This window comes from Sciurus vulgaris (genome assembly GCF_902686455.1).
Source record: "Sciurus vulgaris genome assembly, chromosome: 6".
Classification (NCBI taxonomy): domain Eukaryota; kingdom Metazoa; phylum Chordata; class Mammalia; order Rodentia; family Sciuridae; genus Sciurus; species Sciurus vulgaris.
Window position 1 is genome coordinate 160,158,410 of NC_136466.1, and position 25,591 is coordinate 160,184,000.

The window sequence follows — 25,591 nt, forward strand, 5'->3', positions numbered from 1 at the left end:
ACTAATTAGAACAAATTATTTTTTTTTTTTTAAAGTCTGTAAGAACACCCACTCTTTTGGATGCTAACTTTCTTGCTTGGTTGCCTGGTCCTAAGGACAGGTGATGTTCTGGAGGGATTTTAGGCAGAGTGCCATCCACCTGCACACCTATTCCTACCATCAGCAGCATTATCTAGTTGTCTGCTAGGTGGGAGAGTTAGTTTGGAAATGGTATCTGGATGATTAGGTGGTCAGAACATTCAATGACTGCATCATCCTGAATGTCATTGTAATCCTTCCAAAGGTGTTCTTTTCATACATATTGGTCTGCACAGAGTCCAGAAACGTATTTCAAGTTAAAGTACAGCAAGAATCAGATGATTCTATGCAATGCCTTTTTCATAGCATAGGACTCATTCTGCCAGGAAGGACACTTACATAGTATGTCAGTTTACCCAGGAACACTTGAACATGTGCACATACACCTTCTTTAAAGTAAAAATCATCACTCGTCTAAACAGGTTGGTTCACTTCCAGAATCCTGTTGCTATTAAGTACATTCAACCTACCAATAAAATTTAACATAAGGTGTTTTTTTTTTTTTTTAAGATCAACTTTTAACCAAAATTTTATAGGATTGTTTTCTAGTATATTGTTTTCTAGTATTGTTTTCAAAATACTTACTGGGGTTTTTATTTCCCCTGTTACTTTAGCCCCAATAAACAGGTATCTCCCCCACAAAAAGATTCTCAAACTGAAGCCAATATGGATGAAAATGAAAACCTTTATCAAATTACAGTGAGCTTTACCCTACAAGCTGCTTAGCGTTTCTATAGGAACACGATCTGCAGAGTGTCGTGTTAGAGGTGTGATTCCGCAGAGATGAGACTCCATTTCTAATGCCATTTGTGGCTTTTTCCACTTCACAGGCCTTGAACCGGGGCATTGCTGCTGTCAAGGAAGATGCAGTTGAAATGCTGGCCAGCTACGGGCTGGCCTATTCCCTGATGAAGTTCTTCACGGGCCCCATGAGTGACTTTAAGAACGTGGGCCTGGTGTTTGTGAACAGCAAGCGAGACAGGACCAAAGCCGTCCTGTGCATGGTGGTAGCTGGCGCTGTGGCCGCTGTCTTTCACACCCTGATCGGTAAGCTCTGCCGGAGCCGGGCAACTAGCTTTGGTCATTTCTTACTCCTCTTCATGGATTTGAACGTATATCCTGAAATGAATGATTTCTTCAGCAATTATCAAATGTTTTTCATGAAAATTTTTCAGGGGAGAGAAGGATGGGAGTTTGTGTTCCCAGCTCAAGAAAATAACTGTAATTTTTCTGGAAAACTTTAGTTTTGTGTCTCTGACTCTTGAAATCAGAGAAGAAAATTTCATCAATAGGTGATCGGACCTAGTAAGGTGCACAAAATATCAGCATTTGTTAGAGACATGTGTGTGTAATTGCACTGAGAATAAAAGTAGAATGATTCTTATTTAGAATTAATACTGATCAATAGTGAGGACAGGGGCTGGGAAGATAGCTCAGTCGGTAGAGTGCTCGCCTTGTAAGCACAAGGCCCTGGGTTCAATCCCCAGCACCAAAAAAAAAAAAAAAAAAACAGTGAGGACAAATGACAGGTTGTTTTATTTATTAAAATCAGTTCGTCCTAGGGCTCCTCTCTGCTGTTTTATTCAAAGCCAAGAGACTAAGCCTAACATTCTTTCCCTGAAACAAGCAAGTTGGATCACACTTACAGTAACTAACTGCCTGCAGCTTCACCGGGACAGGGAAGAGCTCATCCCTTCACGGTGGGGTTCTCATTCCGTTGCCTTCTAGGTCATAAAACCCCAATATTGTGATCTCAGAATTTCTGGGCTTTCAAACGGCCTTGCTGCCCTTGGCATAGCATCTGCCGAAGCTGGTCACATAAACTGGCTTCATAAACCCATGTGTACCTTAAAAACATTGCTGGTCATATGAGAAGCATGGATGTCAGTGGTGAAGGGGAGGCGGGAAGAAGAACCCAGACCTCTTACAGTGTATTTGCAGGAGCTAATGTTTACTCACTTAATTGTGAATCTCAAAGTACATGGCGTGAGCCATTTGTGGTTTTCCTTCTTTGTATGGCATAGAATTCTATTCCGAGGGCAGTGTGCAGAAGCAGGTCTGCCAATGGGTCAGTCTCCCAGCCAGCACTGATACTGACCACTTCATCTGAGCCCAGAGCCTCTGGCTGTGGGCAGGTAGGGTGTCTCCTCTCTTTCCCTCAGTTTTTGCCCTAAATGCCAACCATGAGTGTTTGAAGAAAATTTTTGCTGCTAGATTTGATCTGGGCCATTTCCAAAGATGATTGTATGTATTGAGAAAATTCCATCCATTTTTAAAGCAAGGGGCCTTATCTAAATAAGTAATTTAGTTCCCTTTTTGCTTGGATCTCTAAATAAACCCATCCATTTCCTATTTTAGCCATGGGTGAATGAGACTTTGGGATAAATAGTAAATTACTATCTGTCAATAACTGGGGAGGAAAAAAGCTGAGCATACTGTGTTATTGAAACTGGTGGAGGAAATTGTAGTCATTGAAATAAAACTGAATATCACTATCCAACTCAAATCTAAGTTTCTTGCTTTTAAAGTAGAATCATAAAGTATTAAATTTAAACCCAAAGGGTTCTACATTTCATTTACATTTAATAATCACTTTTATCACATTTGATTTCTTTTTACAGTTAAAACTTTTATTCCTTGCCTCAAACAGATGATTTCTTGAGTTGCAAAGAAAGTACTTATCAATTTCTTTGAACACCTACAACTCAAATTTTAAAGCTTTCCCTCTCCTAGATTGCCAGACTCATTTTATTTTACGCCCCACTATTCATTTGCTTTCTCGTTTTCTGCTGTCTATGCTGGTCTTTCTCCCACTTCCTTTTTTAATGCTATGTAAGATCTGGTCCACTCTTTGTTTTCCATAATCATGACCATAAATCCACAAAGGGACATTGCTATCTCTCCATCCGCCAACTCTTCCTGTTACCATTTCCTACATCAGTGAACATTTCCCCTTCCAATTCCAGTCTCTACTTTATGTGCCACCTACTGTAAGATACTTAGTCCCCTTTTTACTTCTTAGTACTACCAAAGACAGCTGCTTACATTTCTTCTTTGACAGTCAGCTCTTGGATAACTGTGCTTGTGACAGGGGAATATTGACATAGATAAAACAAAAACACAAGTACTCCAAATGTGCTTGGCGTGAGAAGCCATTGCCTGATCTGAGGCTGTCTTCCTAATCGTCTCTGTCTGGACTGATAGTGAAATGAGCATGTATTCTCTGCATGAACAGCCCCCAAGTGGGATCTGCAGTTAGCAAGAAGTTACACGTTACAGATTCACCATGCTGGATTCACAGAGTGGAAATGTGTACTGGAGAGATCTAGCTTTAAACTTAATTTTTCTATATTCGTTTTTTAAACAATACTAGTCGGATTGCCTTATGCATTTCTTGAGGTGCTGTTTCTCCATCACTTTAAAGAACTTATTTCCTTTCCTCAAGTTCGTCTCACTTTTCAGTGGCACTTATGTAAGGACACATGAGGGCATAAAGGCCTTGTGGATTAGCTCTGAGAGGATGAGTTGGATTTCAGCACCACCCTTTCTAATTTTTGCCTTCTCTTTGATGCAAAATGGAGTCAAGCCTTTGACCCTGTGCTCTAAATTGACATTTTGCTACATCCATATGAAATTCCCAGTGGTCGCCCTTCCTGCCTACTTCACTTCTGTTCCTGTCTAGCATCAGACTTGGTTCATGACCGTTCATGGCAATTTGCATTTTTTCAGTTTAATCTTCTTTCCTTTTTGTTGTGATTTCTACTTTACCTATTGGTTTTACCCTTTCAGGTATTAGTATCTCTTCCCAGCATAATGCCTCCTGTACATTTGATGAATATTTCTCCTTTTAGATATTATAAAACTGGTAAATGCATCCATTTCCCTGTGTGGTATTGTTAAATATGAAGTGAGACATTTTTACTACACAGATCACGTCATCAGGATCACTAGAGCTCGCCAGCCTACTCTGAACGGTGGGGGTTTTTATTTATGAATCACCCACCCCCGACTGCGAGACCGAGAACGGCCCTTCGTTTCAGTCACTTTGCAGTGGTCCTGTCCTCGCTGTCCTGTGCGGTGGTTCAGCAACACATGATCACGCATATCACTTCAGGACCTGTCGATCAAAAGTTGGGACTAGACATGAAACAGGAACAAAAGAGAGGGTGGCCAGAGACACCCTCTCCCTGCGCAGATGTGGCTGAGCGGAAGCGAGTGTGGTTTCTGGGACCCCGACACAAGCTGTCTTCAGCCGGTGAGCGCGTTCAGAGAAGGCAGAAGTGAAGGACCGCCAGGGCCGGGGGGTTTCGACGCCCTCCTGCCCCTGAGAGAGCAGAGTGGCCCGGGGGGGGGGTGAGAAGACGACGGGAAGCAGGCGGGTCCCTGCCCTCACGGCCAGAGGAAAAGAAGCAGCAGAGTCCAGTGCCGCCCGCAGCAGGGGCTACAGTGGACGCCCTGTGCTCAGGCAGATGGGTAACCAGGTAAAGGGGATTTGGACCCCGAGACTAGGAAGAGCTCTGTTGACTCCGTGGGAAGCCAAAGGGAGGGCAGAGGAGGCACAGCGTAGAGAGAGGGAGCCAATCAGGAGGGCATCGAGGCGCAGCTGTGGGCTTTTCTGTTTGTTCGTGTTTGTTTGTTACAATATCTCAGAGACGACCTTATTGAATGAGGCAAATTCGTTCTTGCGTTCACATGCGTTTAACACAGCTTCAACCAGTAGAGGTCAATGTGTTCTTCTTAATTACATCATTTATAACTTCATGGTTTCTTTGTACAAGGAATTAGAGTGTCTGCCCGTCTCCTCGGTTGTGGACTCGTGCCTTGGTCGGGTTCTCTGTGATTTCTCTCAAGGTCTGTGTATTCCCATGATTCTTCTGGGCATTGCAAAAATCCTGGTTCCCAGTGTGTGTGATCTTCTCTAGCTTAGATTTTCACCAGTCCAGATGAACGTGAGCACTTAGATTTTCCAGTATTTACTAATAATCTAGCCATCCCTGGGGGATCGTCGTCACTTAGAAACCATTTCAAATGTGACCATCCCCAGGATATGTAGCTCCTCCCTTTCACAGAGGATGTCCTCTGTGCTCATCAGCTAATGGGTCACAGAAGGACAAGTGAAGTAGGCTCAGGTCAAAGGACACTAAAAGCTTTTGGTAGTGTCATCCGGTATTAATTGTGTTTGTCACCGACATAGGAAATGACCTTTTGCTGGGCTCTCTTCATTACATTTGCTGTAGTTAAGGAATTCTTGTGCATTGTGTTTCATATTTTTTCCGACTTACTTTTCTTTCTGGACCCCACAGATAGGCACAGCACTCTCCCATCTTTGGGGCATGGGCACCTAGGTGTGGGGTTCCCCAGGCGTGGCTGGAGCAGATTCCATGTCCTCGAGGGCTTCCCCGGAAATGCCCATAGGGCTCACAGGGAAGGTGGCTGCAGACCAGTGCTCAGTATCACCTCCCACCCCACGGCAGTGGGACAGATGAGTAGACATTCGGAGCTGCGCTGCATCTGACAGACCTGAAGCCTAGGAGGTTCACTGGCCCCAAAGCTCCTGTCCATTCTATGCATACCCACAGCCTGGCTCTGGCTACCAGAGGGCAGGGGCCTCGGGAATATTTCTTGGCCCTCTTGGGCAACTGCCAATTAGTATCGCCTTTTAAGCTTAATTATAGGCATGACTGCTGCCGTGGCTCACCCACGAGACACCATTTCTAACAGCCACAGAGCAGCGATTTGCTGCCATGGCACTGTAATTCAGGCCAGCGGTCATGGTGCAGGTGAGACCCTGTTTCTCACTCTTGTGAATCTAGGAGAGGAAAACTGGCTGACCCTGCATTTCTTTCATTTGGATCCACACTAATTTTACCTGCAAGGAAATTAGTCTTTCCTGACCGCCTGAGTTACAGAGCACTAGGAACCAGAGCTGCGGATTTCAGCCTTCTCTCCACGTCCATTCTCCACAGTGACCTGCAAGGCCTTGCCCGTGTTCCCAAGCAGCCTGGGCAGTCAGCAGGACTCGGGCAACTAAACGTCGTAGGTTCTGTGTACCAGTCTTCTCTTTTTAAACTTTTCCTTATTCATGTGTTATAAGCAAGCCCTGTAAAGTCCAAATGGGTCCGATTTAACATAATTCACATTTGAAAAGGTGCTGGGGATGAACAGTTTCAGTAGACTATCACCATTTGTTGTTATCTTAAAAACCATACCAATACTCAGAGGCTCAAAGCACAAGCATTTATTTTTGCTCACCAGACCATGGGCCAACTGTGTGGTTCTTTTGGGCTTGGCTGGGCTACTTGCTGCCTCCATGGTCAACTGAGGGTCAGGAGGTGGCTGAGCAGATCTTGGGGGGGAGGGGCTTCCTGGGTGTGCTCAGCTGGCCGTAGGCTGGCCCAGGTGACTCTGCTGGACAGCTGAGCTCTCTTCCACACAGTCTCTGTGGTCTAGTGGCACTGCCTGGACTTTTGGAGATGCCGTGTCCAGACTCCAAGCAGGGGATAGAGGCTACTAGGTGTCCTGAAGCCAAGAAGCAGGGTGGCGCTCCATCACCTCCAGTGCACACCACCCACCTGAGCACATGGCAGACCAGCCAGGATCCAGGGGTGGGAATATAAATTCCAGCTTTTGACAGGAAAACCAAAGGTGGAGATGTAAGGACAAAAGGATAATCGAGAATTTTTATAGTCACTCATTTTGGAGATGATGGATTTGTACATTTATTCGATTGACATTTATCAAACACTTTCTGTGCATTTGGTAAACACTGGCATGAATCAGACTTGTTCTCTAGACAGAAGCAGGTACCAATGATAGAGTATGATCCCACTCCATCAAGTCTTTTTGGGGAGTCGGGGTACCAAGGATTGAACTCAGGGGCACTCAGCCACTGAGCGACATCCCCAGCCCTATTTTGTATTTTATTTAGAGACAGGGTCTCACCGAGTTGCTTAGCACCTCGCATTTGCTGTGGCTGCCTTCTTCTGCCTCAGCCTCCCGAGCTGCTGGGATTACAGGTGTACATCACTGTGCCCGGCTCTATTAGGTCTTAATACCAATGAGGTAGGATTTTTGTTCTTGTGTTATAATTTCACATTCACTTTAGTTATATCAGGCACAGGTTTATGATAGTGCTTCCAGACCTGGGCCATGTTGGTACTTACCATCCCCAGGTTTTCCTGGCACGGATCGGAGTTGGGTGACATGTCAGTGTCCCATGTAGAAAACCATCACCTTCACAGCTGGGCTAGTCAGCACAGTGCTAATACATAAAAGTCATTCGATATGTATTTGTGAAGTGGTTTAAATGTGGTTACTAGCCCTATAAATAAATACGCACACTTTGGAAATGATGCTTTAGAAACCTGGGGGTGAAGCTGCCTCTTCCTATGAACAGCCTTGGGTCAGTAAACAGTACTGGTGAGACTTTGAAGCATTGACAACTTGGGAATTTGAATTAAAAGAAGGGGAGTCAATTTTGTATATTGGAAACGCCCATATTATCCTGTTTCTGCAATGAAGGGGAGGACTTTTTCTCAGTCCCTATGGGAAAGTGTATGTAAATAGACTATTATCATCAATGTTAATATTTTGTGGTTTACAATAAGTGCTAGTAACCACTGGATGAGCAAGTTTGGGAACCACTGATTCCAGAAAGGTCTGTTGTCCTGGTTGGCTGAGGTCAGAGGAGCTGTAGACTTGAAGGCCCTCCTGTCTCTCCTTGTTTGTGCAGGGTTGGAGCCACCTACCTGTAAACAGGTCAAGTCAGCGTCCTCTTGGCATTACACTATCATAAAACTTGCTTACCTCTGTTCAGAACCCTCATTTAATTTAGTTTTATAACTTTCTGCCCTTCATGAGGAACACACAAGTTGTTTCAGGACAGCCTTGGCATGGAAGCTGAAGGTCACTCAGTGTGGCTAAGGCAGCTGGCCTGGTAATTATGGACTCCATCAAAGCACTTCAAGCAAATCACCCCCAGCCAACTGCTCTCACTGGAAATAGCTGGAACGAGCCAAGGGCTGGCACTGGAGGGAGGGAGTTGGGGGGCGGAGGAGACATGGAAGCAGGTGCTAGGATTTTACACTCACCGCTCCCAGGTGGAAACAACCTCTGTAGTAGAAATCAGAAATCTACCATGAAAAGGAGGAAAAGTCTCTTTCTTTGGCCTCCAGATTTCTCCCACGTAACTGAAAGGGGAAGAGACTAAAATGAAAAGAAGCAAAAGCAGCCTTGCGCCCTTAAGTCCCCTGTGCCCTGGCACCTGGGGTGGGGAGGAGCCCGCAGGCCCTGCGCTAAGAGGAGGGAAGGGCTCCTATGTCTCCCAGGGGCAGAAGGCCCAGGAGCTCCTCCCAGGAAGAAAGGGTGGGGAGCCCTGAGGCCCTCCCGTTCCCCATAAACTCCGTGGCCTCTTCCAGTTCCCTGCATACGGGCATCATTTTGATGTCTTAGTCAAAATCGCGAGTAAGAGGCGATTTAGAGGGATTTAGAGGGAGGGGAGAAGCTCACTTCCGTTGGTCACTAGTCCTGCTCTCCGCCACGCAAGCCCAGGTGTCCATCTTCCCTTGCCACCACCCCAGAACCTAACTTGGAAATTCACTCTCCCTCCCTTCTCAGAAGGGCCTGTTCTCATTTGTCAGGGCTGCTGTAACGAAGCACCACAAACCGGGAGACTCAACTATAGAAACGTGCTGTCTCGGAATCTTGGAGGCTGAAAGCTCAAGACCAAAGTGTCGGCAGGGCTACTTCCACCTGCCCTGGCTTCCTCCTCCTCAGAGACCCTGTCCTGTGCCTCTTCCCTGGCTTTGGTCGGTGGGGGGGTTTGCTGGCAACCTGTGGCATGTAAGGATGTCACCCCAGCTCTGCCTTCATCCTGATGTGGTTCCCTGTGTGTATCCAGATTTCCCCTTTTGAGAAGGACACCATCACACTAGATTGGGAGGCCTCACCACTTACCTAATTACACCTGCAGTGACCCTCTTGTCACATGAGGTCACATCCTGAGGTTGGAGGTTAGGATTTCAGCGTCTGAATTTTGAGGAGACCTGGTTTGACCCACAACACTACCTTCTTGGCCTCTGCCTTGCCCCAGTCCCATGTCCCTGCTTAGGTCACTTCAGGCAAGGCCACTCAGCTGGCATTTTGCACTGACTGTAACCTTCCCAGGGAACTGTGGCTCATGAGCTGCTCGCAGCCAGCCCCACACTGCTGCACGTGACCGTGTGCCCCCCTCTCCCCCAGCACGGCGCCTTTCTTGTCGCCCCTGCCAGGGTAGGCACAGTGGAGCAGTAGGTGAACTGTCCCCTGCAGGTTCCTGCACAGTGAGCATTTGTTGACTGAATGAAAACAACTCCACAAATAAACAGCAGCGACAAACTTTGAGGCAGAATTTCCACAGCTCAGCACCCAGAGTAGACCTGTGTGTGGCTCAGCAGCGTCTTCATTCTGGCTTTGCGCCTCAGTTGGCAGAGCACTGTGGGGGTTCACCCTGACCTGCAGACAGACTGTCGCTCTCCCGTGCTGCCTTCCAGGGTCAGCTCAGGCCTCCTCTCTCCACTCCCCATCTTTGTAGGATTTCTGGTCCAAATGACAGGGACATCACAGCCGTCCCTTGCCGTGCCTCGCCCACCTTCTCTGTCTCTTCTTTCTGCCCAGTGATGCCCACTCTTCCAGCTTTCTCCTCTTGCTCCCACAGTGGCCTCCATGGCCTTGCCACCCTGCCCACCTGCCGCTGGCCTCTTGATTTTACACTTCCGTCCCTCCTTGGAGGATGGGAACTTTCCTCCAGCCCCTCCTGCCCTCACCAACTCCAGCCCCACCTCGCTGTATGGAAACCGTGGCCATCCCAGCCCACTACACCTTGAAGCCACCTGCTTGAACCCTGCAGCCTCCGGGGGCATTTCAGCATCCCCATGACCTCACGTGCTCCAGAATTCCTGTAATTCAAGGCTAATCCTGATAAAGATTGGAGCATTACTTCACTTTGCCAATTAAGGTGGTAATAAGTCATCCTCTAAACTTTGACATGTGGGAGGATTCCTATTTCACATAAAGTGAGGCTGCCCTCTAGCTCCACCTGATTTCGGATTGGCTTCTGTGGTTGTCAAATGCACATTCCTAATCCCAGTTACGAGAGAGAGCAGAGGGACCACTTAGTGTTGCAGCACTTAGAAAACGCGGAAAGCACGTAGATTAGTATTTTCACGTACAGCCTTAGCTACGTCAGTGAGGTTGAAAATTGCCCATGTTTCATTGAACGTTTGCTGATGGTATTTGTCAGGACGCTGAGCTAACGCACTGGGGCGGCCTGCGTCTTTCTCCCGTAACTACTGGGCATGTTCACCTTGAACCGCCCACAGGGGTGGAGGGCCGGCTATTTCCAGTCCCGCACTGTGGCAAACCCTGACATAGGAGAGACTTCCAGAGTACCTCCTGCACGTCATTTTCCAGCATGTAAGCCTTCACCCAGAGTTGCCACTCTCCTGCCGACAAAGTAGAAGGACTGACAAGTGTGAAAAGCTTGCTTTAGAACTTGTATGGAAAGGCATGTTAACATCTGGAAATTTCCTCTTAGTAAATAACTAATATGTGCAAACATTTAACTTCAGATCTGTCCATCAAGCGTTCTTTTGTAGTATCAAAATAATATAAATGTGCAACAGTAGGAGGTTGCTAGTAAGTCAACCTACATGAAAGAATTCAGTTCATGGAGAAGAATTCAGTGACTTGGCATGCAGAGGCATATCATGGAAATACGGTCTGGTTGTCAGAAGAGCATACGTAGTAGGATCCCATCATTATGTCAAGGTACACACAAACTCTACACAACCATAAAAGAACTGGGCAAAGAGCCCAGAGTGTTAGCTGTGACCCTTTCTGGGTAGAGGGATGAGATTATAGATGATTTTCTTATCATTTTTCTAATTTTTTACAGCAAACACATGTCACATTTAAAATTATTTTAAAGTTCTTAAAAGGCATGGGAAAATATCTGTTTCTAATATTCTCATACATGTCTTTTTGACCCTTTGCAGCTTATAGTGACTTAGGCTACTACATTATCAATAAACTGCACCATGTGGACCGAGTCGGTGGGGAGTAAGACCAGAAGGGCCTTCCTGTATCTTGCTGCCTTCCCTTTTATGGATGCCATGGTAAGTGGGAGAAACTCTTCACTTTTCTCTTGTAAATGACAGAATATGCATAACATGAAATGTACCATTTTAACTGTTATGTGTACAGCTCCGTGGCATGAAGAACATTCGTGGTTTCGTACAATCTATCTGGAGAGCTCTTTTCATTTTGCAGAACCCAAACTCCATATCCATCAAGCAGTAATTCTAATTTCCCCTTCCCCCTTTCCCTGGACCACCATTCTGCTTTCTGTCTCCATGAATTTGACAACTTTAGATACCTCAGATAAGTGAAGTCATGGCGTGTTTGTACTTCTGTGGCTGGTTTATTTCACTGTGCATGATATCCTCAAGGTCCGTCCATGTGGAAGCACATGTCAGATTTCCTTCCTGGGTATGGCACGCTGTGCCTATCCATCCATTAGCACTCCTTCTGCATGGTTGTGTGTCTGTGGCCACTAACACTGCTATTTGCATGGGTGTACCAGTACCTCTGTGGGTCCCTACATTCAGTTCTATCGGATACATAACCAGAAATGGAATTGATCATATGGTAATTGTTTTTTCTTTTTGGTGCTACAAATGGACCCAGGGCCTTGTGTGTGCTCATACGCACTTGCTCTGCCACCGAGCTACATCCCAATCTATTTTTTTACTTTCTAGAGGAACCATCATACCGATTTCCTTGACTTCTAAGCAGTCCAACTTCTTTCAATTTATTTTATGAGAATTTTCTGTATTTGCCACAAGTTTTGCCAAGCAGAAAGAAAGCCCATTTGAAAAATTTGATTCAAATATAAAGTTCTGTTCTGATATCTTCAGGACTGAGCCATCAGAATAGGTCTCTGATAACTTACCACTTGTGTAGCCTACATTCCCGAAGCTGTAAAATAAGAATCTCCTGAACAAACCAGTAGGATTTCGTTACTTTAGTACCAGCTCTACTACGTTAGCTAAGGACTGTTCATGTCTGTGAATCACGATACCAAAAATGGTGCTGTTTTTCTTTCCATCTGGTACAGATATAAAGAGACTTAGCACACAAAAATTTCCAGTAATGTCTGATGCTGGAAAATAAGCCCTTTTTTTGGGCTTTGTTCTAAATTACTTTTGGAAGGAGACTTAAGAATACGTTGGTCTGCATACCTTTATTGTTCCCTACCTCCAGTTTAACGTGTGATAGACACAGAAGTAGTTGAACTCTGTGTGGAGGTGAGGCCATGCCCCAAACCCCGGAGCAGACAGGCAGGTCAAACATCCCTGCTGAAGGCCTTCGGAAGTCTTAGGTGGCCTGTGGTCAGATTATTGCCTGGCCTCGGTGGCTCTGATGACTTTCTACTGGTCTGCAAGGAAACCTTAAATATTAAACTAGTTGTGACACAAAGCTTCTGGTTCTCAGTGTGGGGATGTCCCTGTAGGTGAGAGATTGGGTCATCAGTACACTTGCACCTGTACCTTCTTCTTACCTGTTGCTAAGTGGGGTGGGGGCACCATCCCTGCAGCCTGTCCTGCCCTCCAGGAGCACAGGGCTTTGTCACGGGTTAGAGAACTGAATGAAGCACCTTTATCACATTTCTGAAAGAGTTAAGACCTGACCCTGGCTGAGGCCACCATGCCACTGTACTGTCTGTCCTCCTTCTGAGCTGGAAGTGGGGACCTAAATACAGAGCACTAATTATATAGTGAATTCCAGGAACGGGGACTGTTAGCAAAAGTGACTCGCGGACTCTCAAAATACTCTGTCTCCCACTGTCCTTCAATTCTGTTTGTCATGAGAGAATTTCAAAAACAGTACAGGTTGAGCATACCTCATCCAAAAATCCAAAATCCTGAATGCTCCAAACTCCAAAATTTCTGGAACACGAACATGACACCCCATCTGGAATATTCCGCAACTGATCTCAGGCGAAACTATGTTTCATGCACAAATTTTTTGAAATATTGTACGAATTTACTTTTAGGGCTATGTATATAAGGTATGTATAATGAATTTCATGTTCAGACTTAGGTTTCAACCTCAAGATACCTCATTCTAATGTATGATCACGTTCCAAAATCTAAAAAAATTTCAAAATCTGAAATACTTCTAGTGTCAAGCATTTTGGTGAGGGAGTCTCATTCTGTACAGCACCAGCACATTGTTGACTGGTAACTTTTCTTCCATGTTTTAAGTCCCCCAAAGACCTTAACATAACAGTAGGAGAACTGCTAATAAAAACTAAAATAATGAGCATTTACAATGAGCAGGTCATCTCTGTCCTCTCCCACCTACACACACATATGTACCCGAGAGTTGGTTGGAGAGATAATATTTGGAAGCTGGGAAGCTTATTATCCAGATGGCTTTCGATAACAGTCAGCCCACAGGTGATGTTTGCAAATGTTATCTATGGTTTGTATTTCTTTTAACATTTGGCATCCTGCGCCTCTGAGCTGAGGACATAGACACAGACCTGGGGGATAGATCAGACTTATCTGATTGTGTCCATCTCAGATGGAATTTTATTTCTAAATCAGTCTAAAGGTAAGAAGGACCATCAGTCCCTAAGCGGATCCTATCGAGAACACCCAGCCTTCTCCAACCCGGCTGCAGGGCTTTGGGTTGCCTGCTGTTATAGCTCTTTTCATCCTAACTTCCCTTAAAGACACAAAGGGCCAGATCAGATCCTGCCCAAACCTGAAGAAAATAGCAGAACCTCAATCAGCTAGTGGGAACAGGCATGGCTGTAATCCGCTTAACTAAGCCGGGGCCCTGGTTGTAACTTGCTTCCTGGAAAGATGGGTTGCATCTGGGATTCACACTGCTCCAAGAGTGATTGTGTTTTCTCCACTATTGCTATTTATTTAGCTTCCTGCCAGGCATGCAAACAGAATGAGTACACTAGTCTGCATCTAACTGTACTCACTCTTCCACTTAAAAATCGAATGTGGAGCTAGCCTCCCAGATCCGTAACTAGCTGAAGATTTATCAAATCTGTGCTGCTGCCAGGTGCAGTGGCACATGCCTGTAATCCCAGCAGCTTGGGAGGCTGAGGCAGGAGGATCTTGAGTTCAAAGCCAGCCTCAGCAACTTAATGAGGCCCTAAGCAACTCACTGAGACCCTGTCTCTAAATACAAAATAGGGTTGGGGGTGTGGCTCAGTGGTCGAGTGCCCCTGAGTTCAATCCCTGGTACACACGTACACATACACACACACACACAAAACCTGTGCTGCTAAGACTTGGGGGGCAGGTATAAAGTGTATTTCCGGAATGCCCAGTAAATCATAATGAGAAGCAGGAGAGTCCCAACCGTGTATCTCATGGCAGATTCTTTTCTTTCTGGCAGGCGTGGACCCATGCTGGCATTCTCTTAAAACACAAATACAGTTTCCTGGTGGGATGTGCCTCAATCTCAGACGTCATAGCTCAGGTAACTGCAGTCTTTGTGTCAATTAGAGGTCCTCGAGGTCACCTGGTGTAACAGAGCTGACCCATGGTGCCATATTTACATTCAGGCACGGCCTGGGGGCGGCTCAGTGGTAGAGCGCTTGCCTAGCATGCACTGGGCCTGGGTTCCACCCGGTGCTGGGGCTGGTGGGAGGGATGCATTCACACTAGCTCAGCAGCACTGTTACATCAAACGTGGACTTGGACAAACCACAGATGATAAGAGAAGGAAACCTCCTGTAAACAAACGGCACTCTACCGCTGCACCACACGCCCAGTCTTTTCATTTTTATCTTGAGACAGGGCCTTTCTGGGTTGCCGAGGCCAGCCTTGAACTTGCAATGCCCCGCCTCAGCCTCCAGCGTTGCTGGGATTACCCATGTGCCCACCACACCCCACCTCCTGACCATTATTTCTGAAGAATGTGCATGTAACAGACTTCAGCCTCACACCTGGTACATGGTAGATGATCACAGTGTTGGGCGCTTGGCCAAGTGCCCTCGGCATGGTCTAGCCGTGCGCAGCCTGTCACTCGATTCCCGAGTGAGCACTTAGGAATTATTCTTAAAGGGTGTTTCTTATGCGGTTTCCATAGAGAGCTGCCGTTCACACGTCATATTCTCACATTTAAAAAGAACCGGGGGACTGGAGTTGTGGCTCAGTGGCCCAGCACTTGCCTGGCAGGTGTGAGGCCCTGGGTTCCATAGTCAGTACCACATACAAATAAGTAAAAGATCCAATGACAACTAAAACAAATATTTTTAAAAAGAAGAATCAGGAGTGGCTTCACTCTCTGTTCCTGATGTCTGAGGAGGAGGCTGCCCCTCTCCTGCTGGGTCCAGATCTGAGGGCCACACCCAGGCCTGGTTTTCTCCTCTTCCCTTCTTCTTCCACTGAGGATGTCACACAAAAGCGTCAGTGGAAAATCATATTTCATTCCTATGATTTGTCAGTCAGGCTCAGTTCCTCCAATCGGGACTCAGTAGAATGATTCCTTATGGAGGGGTTTCGACCATAATCTCTAAGCGCCCTTCCAAATTCTCGAACTTCATTCTAGAACATTCCCATGCATTGCCCCTCCTCTGCTCCCTCATCTCTAAGCCACCTCTTTGAAATAATCTGCTGTTGAGCTGTTAGATTTACCTCCCAATAGACCAAAAGTTAAACTTCCAAATTAATTGCATTTCCTCCGTGGATCACTGTTAGCGTCATTTAAATCAGTCCTTGCTAACGCGGTGCGCACCTGGGGACGGCTGGCGTCGGCTCCGATAGGCGTCCCACTCCTAGGCTCCTTCCCGTCTTGCCTGCAGCACCTGCTGAGAGATGAGCTTCTTTGCTGGCTCCTTAATTTGAGGTGAAGAAAGCACCTCGGCATCAGCCACTCACGAGCACCTGTACAAGTGAATTATTTTGAGGACAAAAAGAAAAATAAAACAGAAGAAAGTGTGTCACTTTGCCTAAAATAAACACAGTAGTCATCCAACGGCAGAAGAAACAGCTACTCCCAAAAACGCCCCCAGCCGTCTCCTGGCTGGTTTCGGCCGATCTTGGCCCTGCTTGTGGAATAAGCAGATCTGGTTAGAAGAAGCAAGTGGGGCTGACGGCAGATGCCATCTGGCCTCAGGCAGTTCCTGGTGGAGTGGTTATTTTAAACCTCCTTGTTTGAGTTCCTACCGCAACTTGGTTGGGAGAGTAAATTCCATTTTTGTTCCTAAGTCTCCCTCCCGCTTCCCGAGCTTCACGTCTCCCGTTACCTGAAAGCCCCTGGTGGTTATGTGATTTGGTGATTCGTAGATGGATCTATGCAGCACTGGCTAGTGAGCTATCGCCAGTGATAAAATGAAATCTGTGAATAATGCCTTGAGTTTCAGTGGCAACTCTCATTAAAAAAAATAATAATAGCAACTACCCTAAGCTAATTGATTTCACACAATAATACAAAAAAAGTCCTTGGTTTGGTTCAAACAGGATACTTTCTGGGTCACCATTGTTATAACATGGTTTCAGTTGTTAGGATTGATGGGATTGCCAAGGGATTTAGGAGAAATATTCCTGTTTTGCTTTATTTCATGTTCATCTTGGCTTTCTTAGCTTGCTCAGTATTGAAGTGAGAATCCGCTTGAGGTCATTTGTGCTCCCTGGGACCTTCTGTCCTCTGCCCTCTGTGCTGTCATCTGCCCTTGCCCTGAGGTCAGCAAGACCCCAGATCAGAATCTCCAGCATTATTGTCAGTTCTTTTATCTGCTACTCTTTTCTCTCTTTTTATCTTCTGGCAAAATCCCAGCCCTGAATGGAACCCATGTTGTGCACCCTCCTCCACCTGCCCCGGGAAGCTAAGGCTTCTACGGAAACTTGCCCAGGGCACGGAGGACCAAATCACAAGTGCCAAACCTCCTCACTCCCCGCAGCTGTCTCCTAGGAACTGTTTCCGAGGGTCTCCATCTACCACTCACTTCCAGCAAAGACCTCCATTCCTGCATCATGGAGAAAATTGAACCTAACTTATGCCCACTATGGAGCAGTGTGGTGTGTCCCCCAGAGGTTCATGTGCTGGAGGCCTGGCCCTGTGTGCTGGTGTGCTTAGTGGGGCTCAGACCATTGGGGGAATGCCCTTGGAAGCAATTGTGGGGTTCCAGTGTCTCTCTGTTTTCCTGTTCTCAAGGGGTGATCATTTCCCCCTATCCATGTTCCCGTGGTTGCCATCAGCCATAATAGCCGTAATATGGCACAGCCAAAACAGGAGGAGGGGCCCTTGACGGAGCCCTTGCTAGAGCCCACACCATGCTGTCTGGACTTTCAGCCTCTAGAACTGTGAGTTAAGTAAACCTCTTTAAACTTTAATACATATAAAGTTAGCCTGCCTCAGTTATTTTGTTATAACAACAAAAACAGACTGATACTATACTCTAGGTTAATAACATTTATAACATGCTCCCTATTAAATATCTGCATCCTCTCCCTTCTCCTCAGAGTCCCCAAACAAGGCTATCCAAGTGTCTCAGTGGTATTTCTACTTAGATCCTTCAAAGGTGTCTTTGGCCTAAATTAAAAAACTTCTGTATGAAGCATTTTTCTCTGAGTAAATTGGTGGCATTGCCATCTGTTCAGAAACCCAGGAGCCACCCTTGAAAGGTGCCCTTTAGCACCAGGACTTAGATGTTACTCCTAGACCTGTCTTGGTCTGCCATCTCTGCTGCTCTGCCTGGTCTGAGGGGCCACCCTTGCCAGCTAAATGCTGAGAGGCTCCCTGGCCCTCTGCCCACCTTCCCTGCTCCCTCCACTCTTCCCCCAGGGCCATAGTGGACTTTTCTCAGTGAAATTCTCACTGTCTCACCACCCGCTTAAAAAATTGCATCCTGGCATTCTTGATAAAAATCCCAACCCTGATCTCGGCCTCACAGGGTGCTGAAGACTGACAGGCTGCAGCTGCAGCCCAGCATGCACCTCTCCCCACTTGCTCTCTGGTCTGCCAACCACAGGTCCTGGGCATGGAAGAGCCATCTCCTCAGGGTCTTTGTGGGTCTGCTCCTTCTGCCCAGGAGGAAGGCTCTGCCTGGGTTTCCCACCTCCCTCCCACCCTGACCCCTGCCCACTCCTGGCCCAGACAGCTCCCAGCAGGGACACCTCCTCCCCTGCTGCTCCACGCTCTGTCCTTCTCCACCTCATCTGCCTCACTGCAGGCTGGCTGGGGACACTCACTGGATCATTGTATGATGAGCATGTCTGCCGTCTCCATCAGAATGACAGCCCCAGAACAGACCCTATTATCACTGAACCGGCACCTGGCACAGGGCCAGCAGATGCCAGCTCTCCCTGGGAAAATGCTGTCCACCGGTTTCCTCAGAAAACAACCTGATGTGTTTTTGATGGCTCGATCAGATTCAGAATTGTAATTCTGGGTTGAAATGCAAAGGGTGCACATGATATTTTGAGGTGATAAATGATACATTCTGCCCTGAAGACATCAGCCCTATCACACATGCTGGGCCACGTGGCATCAATCTGTCAGAAAGTCAGGGGAGGCTGGCGACATCTTCACCGTGGCCTTGGGAACTCCACTGGCTGAGTCCTGCACCCTCCCTCCCTCCCACCCCGGTCCACTCGGCACTTCGGGATGCTGTCTTGTCATCGCCCCACTTATTTACTCTTTGGCTGTGTCTTTCCTTTTCTCTCATCCAAGTCCTCCTCCTCGGCCCCACTTGCTCCTCAGGCTTCTGTCTTGCACGGCCATCCTGACAGCCTGGGCTTTCCTAGACTCGGCAGAGGATGCATCGATCTTCACGTATTCATTTTTCAAACAGTTTGCAGCCCCTAAACATCCCGTTGTGGCGTAGGCTGTGGGTTTTGCAGAATGTGAAGCTTGCTGTGGTTATTCTTCCTCCGGGTCTGCACGTGAGGGCACCCTAGGAGACTTAGATCAGGTAAATCAGCCGGCATTGTGTCTGCGTCACAAAGCTCCAATCCTCTGCTCCACACGTGCAATCTGGCTAGGCATCTTTCCGTTAACACGCTATGGTGGGTCCACTTGGAAGCAGCAATCACAGGGAGCGTCGTGGGCATCCTGCTTCCATCAGTGAGTGGCACTGTGTCCCTGGCAAGTGTGTGTGAGTGAGTGTGAGTGCCGCTCCGATGTGTGTCCACTAACGTGGCCTGTGCTTCTGGCAGGCAGGTCACATCCATGTGGCACCTCTGTGCTCTGGGCTGCCCTGAGGACTGAGTGGCAAGGTCAGCCTCACTGGGCTTCAGAACGACAGCCTGGGCACATGTATCAGTCTGTGCCAAGAGCAAACCACCCCAGCGTCTGAGACTTGGATTTCGCTCAGAAGAGTTCTCTCCATGGCTGCTGCTCCGAGTTCCCTGTGGCGGTGGGAATCACAGACTCCTGGGACCACAGATCCTGGCCTGGCTGCGGCTCATTTTGCAGCTTGCTTCCTCACTGCGTCTTGATGATGCAGCAGTCACGGTGACTCTTGGGCCAGGATGGCCCAGTGGCATCAGATCTGACCTGTTTATTTTCCCATGGATACTTGGCCATGGGAGTTGTCGGTCAGGAATAAACCCCCTGCCCAATAAGCCTATTTTTTCATGAAGTATGCTTCCAGAATCTTCTGAGCATGGGTCCCAGGCAGTCTCTGGGCAGAGGCTCCTCTGATTCTCTGATTTCTGCTGGATGGGGAAGTTAATAAATTGTTAAATTTGCTCTGGAGATTGTACCATTCAATAGAGATGGTGTTTGTTATGATTTTCACCTTTTACGCTCTGATAATTTCAACCCCTTCTACTTGTATAAGTTAATACTTAAGTTTTAACTATTTTATAGTAATTCCTGGGGGTGCATCTGGCAGCATAGTGACTTCCATTCTATGGATGTTCTTGTCCATCTGTCTGTGCTTTACCACTGACCACCAGTGCTTCTTCCTCAGGTGCCAGTTACATGTGCAGCCCAGTAACCAGCCTCCACAGGAGAAAGCTCTACCATGTTTGGGGAGGGAGGTTGGGAGGCCAGAGAGTCTAGATATTTCTTAAGCATTATCCTTAACCAGAGTCACTGTGAAAGGAACCTTAACGGTGGATCTAAGAAAACCAGGGGCGAGTTCCTCCCATGAACCCCAACACCTGCACAGCAGTTGGAGGAGAGCAACGTGGAGCCCCGCTCGTGTTTCAGGGCTCTCCCTCAAAGTCGAGGTCCTCGCTGGGGAGGCTGGGTGCGCACCCTGCTGCCCGGCCCCTCCACCTGCTGACCGGCCCCTCCTCCTGCTGACCGGCCCCTCCTCCCCTCTCGCAGGTTGTTTTCGTAGCCATTTTGCTGCACAGTCACCTGGAATGCCGGGAACCCCTGCTCATCCCCATCCTCTCCTTGTACATGGGTGCCCTCGTGCGCTGCACCACCCTGTGCCTGGGCTACTACAAGAACATCCACGACATCATCCCTGACCGGAGCGGACCAGAGCTGGGGGTACGTCCTCACCTGCGAGTGGAAGGCTGCTTTCCACACCTGTACACAGTAGGCACTCAATACCATGGGCACCTGCTCCATGAGGTCGTTCCCAGCGGCCCGGTGCCCGGTGTCCTCAGGGAAAGATGGTTAGTGAACTCCAGGAGTGATCTCAGAGGTCACTGGGCAGCCTCCCCACTGCCCCGCGAGGAGACCGAGACACAGCACCTGGGTCAGGCCGCGGATGGGAACCACACTCAAGCCTCGTTTACTCTCCGTTGTAGGTTATTCTGCAGTCAAGAAAGTGTTAGGACCCCTGGCGCCTTGGAGCCCACATTTTATGACTTCTAGTCTCAGAGCTGACATCTAGACTTCATTCATAACGTCTGTTCAGCCAGCCTCAGCCTCTTGTTCGTGAACCTACTTCCTAGAGACCGAACAGAGCCTTAGGTAGCTCAGGGTAGCAGGGGTTTTGAGCTCTACCTTTGAGCAGCTTTCTAGCCCATGTAGCAGGTAAGACCAACACAGAAGCAGCATTGGACATGAATCCGAGATAGCACCTGAGCTTTAATGAGAGTGTAAGAGGCTCCAAAGCCAGGGAAGGAACGTGGGACTGTCTAGGAAGCTCCTTGGAGGAGTCAGGTTTGGCCTTGCCTTGGAAGTTGAATAAGAAACAAGCAAGAGTCAGATACAGATCTTCTCCCCATGGCCAGTCTGTTCGTCCCAAGTATGAACAGTATCTGATGTATTTAACGCTAATTTTTCCACTCACAGGTGTTAGACATCGTTGGGTTTCTTTCCATTTTGCTGTCAGGCAGATGAGCATGCCCCTGTGTAGCCCTGAATAACTCCCCAATCTCCACCACACCGCACCTAGACCACACATCACTTTTGTCATGTCAGAACACTAATCACGTTGACCACTTACCTCCACCTGAGGTCAGCCCCTCAGGGGAATCCTCCCCTGTTATTTCCACCACTGAGCCAACCACATCAAATTGGTCCTTACAGTAACAATCCATCTCTCAACATTCAACCACCAGCAAAGGGAAATAAATCAAAGTGGCTGAGATGATTCCATGACGTAACTCAAACCCTTTCGAAGAATCAAAACCCAAAGAGCACGGCGAAAGCCAGGCTTTACCAGGAGTACATACCTTGGCTGCAGAGGTCTCGGGAAATTACTTTTCTTTCTTCTGTTTTGCTTATACTTCTGAGTAGCTTGTGTGCCTTCTGTGAAAACTTTGAAAGTAAGAACCTCTGTAGTCAATTCTCAGAGTGCAGAAATAATTAGGCACATTGATATATGCTGACTGATTCCAAAGTAGTTCATCATAATTTTCTATTTCTAAGAGCAGCCTCCTACTGACATGGCTTCTAGCCAGTCAGTGTGGTGATATAAACAAAGACTAATTTCAAACCCGTTTCTCAGGCCGTTGGCCTGGGTTATACCTTGGCTAGAGATTCCCTGTATAGAGGATTGGGGCTAAGAACCATCAGGCTTCCGTGCCTGTGTTGATTTCACATTAGCTTGCCAACTGTCTGAATTAATTTCTAATAATACTATCCATTTTATTTTAATTCAATCTGTCTTGTCTACAGAGGCATTTCCTTATATTACTGTTAAGTGTAGTGAATTGACTCATGATTAGCATAAAGTGGAAAAGTTTTGATTCTAAGCTGATTTTTCTGTTGTATTTCTGGGGTTTAGCAAACTTTTATCTCCATTTCTTAATGCAGGGAGATGCGACAATACGAAAGATGCTGAGCTTCTGGTGGCCTTTGGCTCTGATTTTGGCCACACAGAGAATCAGCAGGCCCATTGTCAACCTCTTTGTTTCCCGGGACCTTGGTGGCAGTTCTGCAGCTACAGAGGTAGGCACTTGGGGGTGGGGATGGGGGGCTTTTGCAATCACCTTCTTGGGGGGAAAGAGGATTAGAATTTATTTCCAGTTCATCTCAAGAGCTGTAGTGATTCTGCAATATTAAATCATGGAAGTTGTAGTAGGAAGCCAGGAAGGGCTCGTTCTGTGACTTATGACCACGTAATTTTAAGCCCTTATGATTATGGAACATCTGCTTCATCCTCATTCTCAGAGGAAGGCCCAGAAGGGAAAGGTGAAGGGACAGGAGTAGCTAGCCACCGGGTGAGTATTAGAGCCAGGTCTTCTGACCCCCGCACAGTGGCTTGCCATGCCTCCATGGCGGTGGCACGTGGCCTGTTCCCTGTCGTTGCAGAGAATGATGGAATATGTCATGTGGTCACAGGTGGGACAGTACCGGAGGGAGCAGGGCCAGCGCCTCCGTTCTGACCCTGCCCACCCTCACCTGCGTGTCACCCCCTGCAGCACATGCACCCACCCATCAGGACCTACCGTGCTTCTTGGCAATCTGCCTTCCTCAAATGAGGCTGCCCTGTATTTACTCTCTCACAACTCAAGAAGTTTATCTGGAAACTGGCAGCTACTCCAAAGACGGAGTTGACTCATTTTTTCCCTCTTTTCAAGCTGTATGAACAAATAGAATGACTTCATTTGTTTCCTCCTCCTCAGCCTTCTGGAGAATCAATTCCATCCCTGGCATGGCCGATCCTCGAGGAAGGCTGGTGGCTGCTCATTAGGCCTCCTGTTTATAAGGGTGGCTTTTGCCGAAGCGCAGAGCCCTGGCCTGCCTGTTAGCAGGGCTCCAGCCTGGAGCATCCTGCCAGTTTCCATGTCCTGGAAGCTGCTCACATTGGCTGGCAGGGGAAGCCCGTAAATCAAAAGCAGAATGCTTTCTCTCCCCTCAGCCTGCTCCTGGACTTTGTTTTCTGAGTCATGGATGTCCTCTTGGGTGGCTTCTGTAACAGCCACTTTTTATTTGAATGCTTCAGATTTCCCAGAAAAAGTATCGGACCCCCATGACCTGTGTACTGGAGTCCCATCTTCCCCTTCAAACAAATAAACAAAAATAAATAGCAAATACTGTGGTAGAGCCATTTGATAACTGCTGGCAGTGGCATAGGGGCACAGCGTGCCGGGTACACAGCTGACACTTAGCCAGTGTCTACTTATGTGGCAGTATCTGTGTGCACTTCATCAACTCCTGTCAACCCTGTGAGGTGAGTGTTAATATTCTCACTGTTCTGCTGGAGGAACAGAGAGGAAGTCCCTGGAGGGCTCATGTCACACAGCTGGTGAGCTGTGGGGTGGAGGTTGGATGAGGGGTGCCTCTTCACGGCTCTGTACTGTGCCCCCCACTCACCACACTGCCACATGGCACCACATGCATGTTCCTGGCATGCAGGGCCCTGCGGCTCTGCTCACTGAGAAGGTGCAGGCTTCTTCCTCCAGGTGCGTTTGAGTCCAGCGGGGCCAGGAAGGAGCTCCAGGTGCCGTCTTCTACTTTTCCTTTTCATTCACATAAGAAAAGAAACTTTCATTTTTGTGGAAATATAGGGATAGCTTTTCCTATATGGAATATTTATTAATTTTACTAAATTAAAAATGTTAATTTGGCCATGCTAGCTGAGTATCCTGGAATGAGTTGAGGTAGAAAGTAGCTCAAAGCTACAAACACAGTGTCAGTCACCGTGAAGGACAGAATGGGGCTGGAGAGGTGGGTTCTGAGCAGCCTCCAAAGAGCAGCGGGGGCTCCCAATTTCATTTTGAGACTCAACAACTGGCCTGAAATAGAGAGAATTTATTTGGGCCCAAGGGCAAAAACAAAGATTCTGGATTCTGAGGAACCCAGGCTGAAACCGCAGCTTCCCCAGCCAGTGCTCCGGGCCCGCTTCTCCCTGGATTCATATAGGGTCACTTCCTCCTGGAGCCACCTCTGCTCCATTCCGAGCCATCCTGTGGCTGCAGGATGCTGCTCCCCAGCGTGGTGGGATCTGCTGCTGGCCTGTCACGTGGTGCTGCGGCCACTGGAGAGCATGTGGACACCCACCCTCATGCTGCCCTTCTTCCTCCTGCAGGCGGTGGCAATTTTGACAGCGACATACCCCGTGGGTCACATGCCATATGGTTGGTTGACAGAAATCCGTGCCGTCTATCCTGCTTTTGACAAGGTGAGACCTGAGTGGCTGGTGTCAGGAGCATGCTTTCCACACGACCGTTTGACAGACAGGGTCTCTGAGGAGGAGCACGGCTGCTTCTCAACCCCACGTCCCTTTTAGGGTTAACTCAGGGTTGGGGGTGTTGACGGCCACTGTGGGGAATTCCCTGTGAAAACAGGGCGCACTAAGCTTACGTTGATGCTTCTCCAAACTGATACTCCTGTGGCCACTTTTAGGTTATTCCTATTGAGAAATTGCTTGCTTGCAAAAGGAAAAACAAACTCTCAAAAACACTTAACATATTGTATTTTGTTTCTGTGGTTTGTTTCCTTAAACTACTACCTTGTTGACCTGGTACCAGATGGCTAAAGTACAGCCATGAACCTGGGGCCTTGAGCTCACAGGCACATAGGTGGCTGTCTTTCTGTGGCTGGGTGACACACGCCCACACGGCCGGTGCAGCAAGACCGATGCAGCCCACTTACTCCTGCTGAAAGCCTCGGTGGCAGCAGCTCTGTCCCTGCCCGGCTGCTGGCCCCACCACGGGAAGAACCTAACCCTTCTGACCATCCTGCTTATCATTCAGCAAATATCTCTTTCATGACAGCTACGTGATTTGAATCTATAAGCCTTTCCAAATGACTAGCCAAACATATCAAAACTAACATGCAAGGTTTTAAAAGGAAAAATGAGAAGAAGCGAACAGCCTGCCCCTTGTACCGTTCCTTAATAGTGCTGCTGTGTCTTTAATTTCCATAGTCCTAGCTCAGCGCCATTGCTAACACCGCTTTATCTTAGCCCAACAACAGCTCTGGGACGTGAGGAAAGCCCATGACTGGTGTGCACTGCAGGCCAGGCCTGGCCAACTAGGCAGTTTGGGCTCTGAATCTGGCTAACACTGGAACCTCTCTTTCCTGCCCCTCCTCCTTCACCCCAATTTCCCATGGGTACAAGACCCTGGGGAGCCACACAAGCAAG

The 25,591-nt window shown here is 47.7% G+C and overlaps 1 protein-coding gene across 1 annotated transcript in view; it reads left to right on the top strand.

Annotated features, from left to right (window-relative positions):
• Positions 1-25,591, top strand: part of ANKH (ANKH inorganic pyrophosphate transport regulator) — a 133,408-nt gene that overhangs the window by 75,895 nt on the left and 31,922 nt on the right. Inside the window, 7 exon segments of the mRNA XM_079144578.1 lie at positions 909-1,125; positions 11,112-11,161; positions 11,163-11,231; positions 14,539-14,622; positions 20,425-20,595; positions 22,315-22,449; positions 24,533-24,625. Coding sequence (XP_079000704.1) covers positions 909-1,125; positions 11,112-11,161; positions 11,163-11,231; positions 14,539-14,622; positions 20,425-20,595; positions 22,315-22,449; positions 24,533-24,625 — 819 coding nt within the window.